Source organism: Hoplias malabaricus, chromosome 3 (assembly GCF_029633855.1).
Source record: "Hoplias malabaricus isolate fHopMal1 chromosome 3, fHopMal1.hap1, whole genome shotgun sequence".
NCBI lineage: Eukaryota > Metazoa > Chordata > Actinopteri > Characiformes > Erythrinidae > Hoplias > Hoplias malabaricus.
The window spans coordinates 80,309,720-80,317,219 of record NC_089802.1 but is presented as its reverse complement, the minus strand read 5'-3'; the positions used below and the strand labels follow the sequence as shown (position 1 = coordinate 80,317,219).

The following is a 7,500-nucleotide window of genomic DNA, read 5'->3' as shown; positions in this document are numbered from 1 at the left end:
TCACACATCCATCAGCTCCATCACCTCAATCACCCTCACACCTCCATCAGCACCATCACATTCACACCTCCATCAGCTCCATCACCCTCACACCTCCATCAGCTCCATCACCTCATTCACCCTCACACCTCCATCAGCACCATCACATTCACACCTCCTTCAGCTGCATCACATTCACACCTCCATGAGCTCCATCACCCTCACACCTTCATCACCTCAATCACCCTCACACCTTCATCACCTCAATCACCTTCACACCTCCATCACCTCAGTCACCCTCACACCTCCATCACCTCATTCACCCTCACACCTCCATCACCTCCATTACTTCCACACCTCCATCATCTTCACACCTCCATCACCTCAATCACCCTCACACCTCAATCACCCTCACACGTCCATCACCTCATTCACCCTCACACCTCCATCAGCTCCATTACCTCCATCACCTTCACACCTCCATCAGCTCCATCAATTCTCACTTCCATCACCTTCACACCTCCATTAGCTCCATCACCATCACACCTCCATCACCTCCATCAGCTCCATCACCTCCACAGCTCCATCACCTTCACACCTCCATCAGCTCCATCACTTTCTCACTTCGATCACCTCCACACCTCCATCACCTCAATCACCCTCACACCTCCATCAGCTCCACACTTTCACACCTCCATCAGCTCCATCACCTTCACACCTCCATCAGCTCCATCACCTTCACACCTCCATCAGCTCCATCACCTTCACACCTCCATCACCTCCACACCTGCATCACTTCTACACCTCTATCAGCTCCATCACCTTCACACCTCCATCAGCTCCATCACCTCCACAGCTCCATCACCTTCACACCTCCATCAGCTCCATCACTTTCTCACTTCCATCACCTCCACACCTCCATCACCTCAATCACCCTCACACCTCCATCAGCTCCATCACCTTCACACCTCCATCACCTCCACACCTGCATCACTTCTACACCTCTATCAGCTCCATCACCTTCACACCACCATCAGCTCCATCACCTCCATCACCTTCACACCTCCATCACCTTCACACCTCCATCGGCTCCATCATCTTCACACCTCCATCGGCTCCATCACATTCACACCTCCATCAGCTCCATCACCTTCACACCACCATCAGCTCCATCACCTTCACACCACCATCAGCTCCATCAAATTCACACATCCATCACCTTCACACCACCATCAGCTCCATCACTTTCTCACTTCCATCACCTTCACACCTCCATCACCTCAATCACCCTCACACCTCCATCAGCTCCATCACCTCCACACTTTCACACCCCCATCAGCTCCATCACCTTCACACCTCCATCAGCTCCATCACCTTCACACCTCCATCAGCCCCATCACCTTCACACCTCCATCAGCCCCATCACCTTCACACCACCATCAGCTCCATCACCTTCACACCTCCATCAGCTCCATCACCTCCACACCTGCATCACTTCTACACCTCTATCAGCTCCATCACCTCCACACCTTATCACCTTCACACCTCCATCGGCTCCATCACCTTCACACCTCCATCGGCTCCATCACCTTCACACCTCCATCAGCCCCATCACCTTCACACCTCCATCAGCCCCATCACCTTCACACCTCCATCAGCCCCATCACCTTCACACCACCATCAGCTCCATCACATTCCCACCTCCATCAGCTCCATCACTTTCTCACTTCCATCACCTCAATCACCCTCACACCTCCATCAGCTCCATCACCTCCACACTTTCACACCTCCATCAGCTCCATCACCTCCACACCTCCATCACCTCCACACCTCTATCAGCTCCATCACCTTCACACCACCATCAGCTCCATCACCTCCACATCTTCACACCTCCATCAGCCCCATCACCTTCACACCACCATCAGCTCCATCAGCCCCATCACCTTCACACCACCATCAGCTCCATCACCTCCACACCTTCACACCTCCATCACATTCACACCTCCATCAGCTCCATCACATTCACACCTCCATCAGCTCCATCACCTTCAAACCCTGATCACCTTCACACCTCCATCAGCTCCATCACCTTCAAACCCTGATCACCTTCACACCTCCATCAGCTCCATCACCTTCACACCTCCATCAGCTCCATCACCTCCACACCCCCAACACCTTCATCACCTCCACACCCCCATCACCTCCACACCTTCACACCTCTATCACATTCACACCTCCATCAGCTCCATCACCTTCACACCTCCATAAGCTCCATCACATTCACACCTCCATCACCTTCACACCTCCATCACCTCCACCAGCTCTATCACCTCCATAAGCTCCATCACATTCACACCTCCATCACCTCCACACCCCCATCACCTTCACACCTCCATCACCTCCACCAGCTCTATCACCTCCACACCCCCATCACCTCCACACCTCTATCACATTCACACCTCCATCAGCTCCATCACCTTCACACCTCCATCACATTCACACCTTCATGTGTGTTGAGAGTGTGTGTGTGTGCGTCTGTTGCGAGTGAGCTGTGTATGTTGCAAGTGTGTTGCGACTGTGTTTTGTTTGTGTGTGTGTGTGTTGTGAGATGTGTGAATGCAACACAGCTGCTGAAATGCCTCATTTGGAGCCTCACACACACACACACAGTAACCCAAACACACGTGAGAGAAATGGGACGCTGAAAGCATTGAGTCTTAGACACACCACAGAAACATGGAAAATGAAAAGAGGGAAAGAAAAGAAAGGGAATGAGGGCTTACAGACGAATGATGAATGTGTGTTTGCATTCCACAGAGAGAGACACACAGGGAAAGGGGGAGAGAGAGAGAGAGAGAGAGAGACAGACAGACAGACAGAGAGACACAGAGTGGACACAGGACGCTGTCGGCTGGATGTTTTTGGTCGGTGGACTGTTCTCAGTCCAGACACTGAGGGGTTTAAAAACTCCAGCAGCACTGCTGTGTCTGATCCACTCTACACCAGCACAACACACACTAACACACCACCACCACGTCAGTGTCACGCTCTGTGGGGGTGCTCCTAAAAGGTGATGTTGAATGTCTGAGACATTCTGACTGTAGAGCGCCGTTCTGCTTTTCCTCTGCCTGTGGAAAAAGAGGGAAGGTGCTGGCGTGGTGAAGCACTCCGGTCCAACTCCACTTCAGTGATCCTGGGAAAATAAACAGGTTTCATCATCACTGACTCCATTCCAGAGTTCCTCCGGTGCTTTAACTGGGTATTTCCACAAGGTTTGATGGGAACTGAAGACACGTCACCAGCGGGTTAGGGTTAGACACCAGCTGTGTCTGAATTCAAGGACAGAGTCATGGTTAATCCACTATTTACAGCGCGGTCAGATCACAGTGAGGTATGATACACATGTGGAAATGATGCTGAGCGTTTCCACCAGTGAGGAACCAGAAAGGTTCCCGTTCATGAACCGAATTTGGAGCCGTGACGGCGTCCGTGGGCGAGTGGAGAGATAAAGAAGCCCCAGAAAGAGCTCAGAGCCTGAAATATAGCGTTATGGTGCAGTGGAGCTGGACGGTCATTTACACAGTGTTATCCATTCAGGTGAAAGTGATAGAGGAGGAGTGTGTTTAATACCTCTCTCTCTCGCTCACTCTCGCTCACTCTCTCTCCACTCGTCCTCTGGAGGGACACACTTCAGCCAGATAAGTGGACTCCCACCTCACTTTGGACACGTCTCCTTATCTCAGCACTCCTCCACATCTCACTTCTCCACTTCTGTTTCTCACTTTTCCACTTCACCTCCTCCTTATTCCACCACTCCTCCACTGCTTATCACTTCTGCACTCTTTCACTTCTCCACTCCTCCACTTTTCCTTATCTCACTTACTCCACTTCTCGCCTCCCTTTATCACGTCTCCACTTCCCTTTGTCATTTCTCCATTTCTCCTTCTCTTCAGAGACAGTCCCAGAGCCTCCATCTCCTGTTCCACGCTGTGCACCTTTGGAGACGTGATTCGCGGCGCTGTGCGGAGCCCGATGGGGGGTGGGGGTGTTGGGTGGAGAGGGTGGGGGGCTGTGGATACGCTGCGATGGTCAGTCCTCGTCGATCTGAACCAGTTACCGCAGCCTTCACCTTCGTCTGGAGCTGATAACAGTCCACACCTCCCCTCCTCTCCAGATAAGAGCTGTACACACTGATCACACACACTCCACACCGCAGCGCACCCCCACAGAGACCCCTGGTCAGACCTGACCCTGAGTTAATGTACACCATGGTAAAGGAAACGTGTTCCAAGATTAAACACAGGAAACACTCCTCGTTTGAAAACACAGAAGTGATTCGGATTAAACATCCAGCATCTGAACCGTCCTCACACTGTCCTCACACTGTCCTCACACTGTCCCCACACTGTCCTCACACTGTACTCATTGTCCTTACACCATCCTCACACTGTCCCCACACCTTCCCAACCCTGTCCTCACACTGTCCCCACACTGTTCTTACACCATCCCCACACCGTCCCAACCCTGTCCTCACACTGTCCTTACACCGTCCCCACACTGTCCTCACACCGTTCACACACTGTCCTCACACCGGTCACACACTGTTCTCACACTGTCCTTACACTGTCCCCACACTGTCCTTACACCATCCTCACACTATCCTTACACCATCCTCACACTGTACTCATTGTCCTTACACCATCCTCACACTGTCCCCACACCGTCCCCACCCTGTCCTTACACTGTCCTCACACTGTCCTCACACCGTTCTCACACTGTCCCCACACTGTCCTTACACCATCCTCACACTGTCCTTACACTGTCCTTACACTATCCTCACACCGTCCTCACCCTGTCCTTACACCATTCTCACACTGTCCCCATGCTGTCCCCACACTGTACTCACACCGTCCTCACACCGTCCCCACACTGTCCTCACACTGTACTCAGACTGTCCTCACACCATTCTCACACTGTCCCCACACTGTCCCCACACTGTCCTCACACTGTCCTCACACTGTCCCCACACTGTCCTCACACTGTCCTCACACTGTCCTCACACCGTACTCACACTGTCCTCACACCGTACTCACACTGTCCTCATACCGTCCTCACCCTGTCCTTACACCATCCTCACACTGTCCCCACACCATTCTCACACTGTCCCCACGCTGTCCTCACACTGTCCTTACACTGTCCTCACACTGTCCTTACACCATCCTCACACCGTCCCCACACTGTCCTTACACCGTCCTCACACTGTCCCCACACTGTCCTTACACCATCCTCACACTGTCCCCACACCGTCCTCACACTGTCTCCATACAGTCCCCACACCGTCTTTACACTATCCTCACACTGTCCTTACACCGTCCTCACACTGTCTCCACACTGTCCTTACACCGTCCTCACACTGTCCCCACACCGTCCTCACACTGTCCCCACACTGTCCTCACACTGTCCCCACACCGTCCTCACATTGTCTCCATACAGTCCCCACACCGTCTTTACACTATCCTCACACTGTCCTTACACCATCCTCACACTGTTCTCACACCGTCCCCAATTAATTATTTTTTAATCAGTGTAGAGTCCTGGTTTATTCCTAGATCCCGCCGGACCGTGTTGTCTCTGTGGATGTAAGGGTTAATCCGGCTTCATTCGCTGAGAGTTTTATTCCAGAGCCTGGATTTATTTATTACCATCGGCCTGGAGCTCCTCGCTGGATTCAGAGGAGAAACAGGAGACAACAATATTGAATATTTGTGGAATCATTTTTATATAACCACCCACAGTGACACACACACACACACACACACACACACAGAGCCAGAGCTGCACTTAAAAGAGCTTTTACACTAAAAAGCAAAGATCTAAAAAGTGTGAGGGGCTCTGAGCATGTGGCAAAAAAAAGACCTCCCAAACACACACACACACACACAGAGGAAGCCCACTCCAACACACTCCTCTGGCATCAGCTCAAAGATCCGAACACACACACACACGCATCTAACAGTCAGGGTCAGAGCGGCTGTAATATCCTGTTTCTTATTTCTTGGAGGAACATGCGTTGTGCGAGTTCTGCTCCTCGCGGGTCCTGGAGTTCTGCTCCTCGCGGGTCCTGGAGTTCTGCTCCTCGCGGGTCCTGGAGTTCTGTGTTCTGAGAGTTCTTGGATCAGACACTGTGTGATAATGTGTTAGGACTTCACATTTCCTATCCTGTGTGTGTGTGTGTGTGTGTGTGTAAGGACGAGGCCTGTTCTCCACTTACACCATGCAGCGCTGCACCACTGGAGCTCCACACACTTGGAGAACACCACCTTCCAGTTCATTCAGTCTTTGTACTGTATTATTGTGTATTATTACACCACAGTGTAACATCAGCACAGACCACACCCTCCCATCGTTCTGAGCGTGCACCCATCAGCCACAAGATTAAAACCACTGCCAGGTGACGTGATGACACTGATGATCTGGTTACAGCGCCCCCTGCTGAGGATGGGGGGTCCATCAGTCAGTTCCTGAGGTTGATGTTGGAGGAGAAATGGTCAGTGTAAGGATCCGAGGGCCACACTGAGATGGTTATAATGTTGTGGTCAGTCTCCAGAATTCTGGTCTGTGGAAGTTCCCGGTGCGCAGCCGTCAGAACCGACCCAAAGTGTTCAGAGGAAGGACGAGGGGTGTTTTTGTCCTAGAAAAATAATAAACATCCACAGAAAGTTTAAAGTGTCAAACATATGGAGGTTGAAAAGATATGTATTTACAGCGTGTTGTTATAGAAAGGTAAGTAACTATAGACACGGTTTAGTCTGAGAGTCCGAGCGGTTTAACGCCCCACACATTCACACATCTATAACCAATGATAATCCCTCTAATTACTCTATATTAACTGTTTCATCTCCAGGACTTGTATTGTGTATTTTATTCTCCACAGTTGTATAATGAAAGATTACAGAGATCCCCCTCTCCTTCTGGAGAAGAGAATGTAATGAACCTTTAGGAACACAACTGGACTCTAACACCACTGCTGTACCTTTAAAGACACACTCCACTGTTTGTAGCTTCAGTGACAGTGATGTTCCTGTATCGTGCCTTTAATCTAACAGTCTGACCCTAATAACAGTGTGTGTGTTTGTTTGCATGCTCTTGTCACAAATGCACTCCCCCAGCCTTCGACGTGCACCGAGCCACAGCGTCCTGCTCTGCTTCCACTGTCCTTCACCTGCCTGTGTGTGTGTGTGTGTGTGTGTGTGTGTGTGTGTGTGTGTTTCTCGCAGCTTGTGACTGTCATCCTGTTGGCGCCGCGGGCAAAACCTGTAACCAAACGACAGGCCAGTGTCCGTGTAAAGACGGCGTGACCGGTGTCACGTGCAACCGCTGCGCTAAGGGCTTCCAGCAGAGCCGCTCGCCCATAGCCCCCTGCATAAGTACGTGGACCACCACCTTCAAACACCTCACTCAGAAAAAGTACAGGCTTTGAGCACCCCCCCTAAACTGGTCTTGGAGCCCCCCCCCACCTCA

At 51.4% G+C, this 7,500-nt stretch overlaps 1 protein-coding gene across 1 annotated transcript in view; it reads left to right on the top strand.

Annotated features, from left to right (window-relative positions):
- Positions 1 to 7,459, top strand: part of LOC136691539 (netrin-1-like) — a 34,580-nt gene extending 27,121 nt beyond the window's left edge. Inside the window, exon 4 of the mRNA XM_066664097.1 lies at positions 7,257 to 7,459. Within this exon, the coding sequence (XP_066520194.1) occupies positions 7,257 to 7,459 (203 nt within the window). The remainder of the gene's footprint in view (positions 1 to 7,256) is intronic.
- Positions 7,460 to 7,500: the final 41 nt, after the last annotated feature.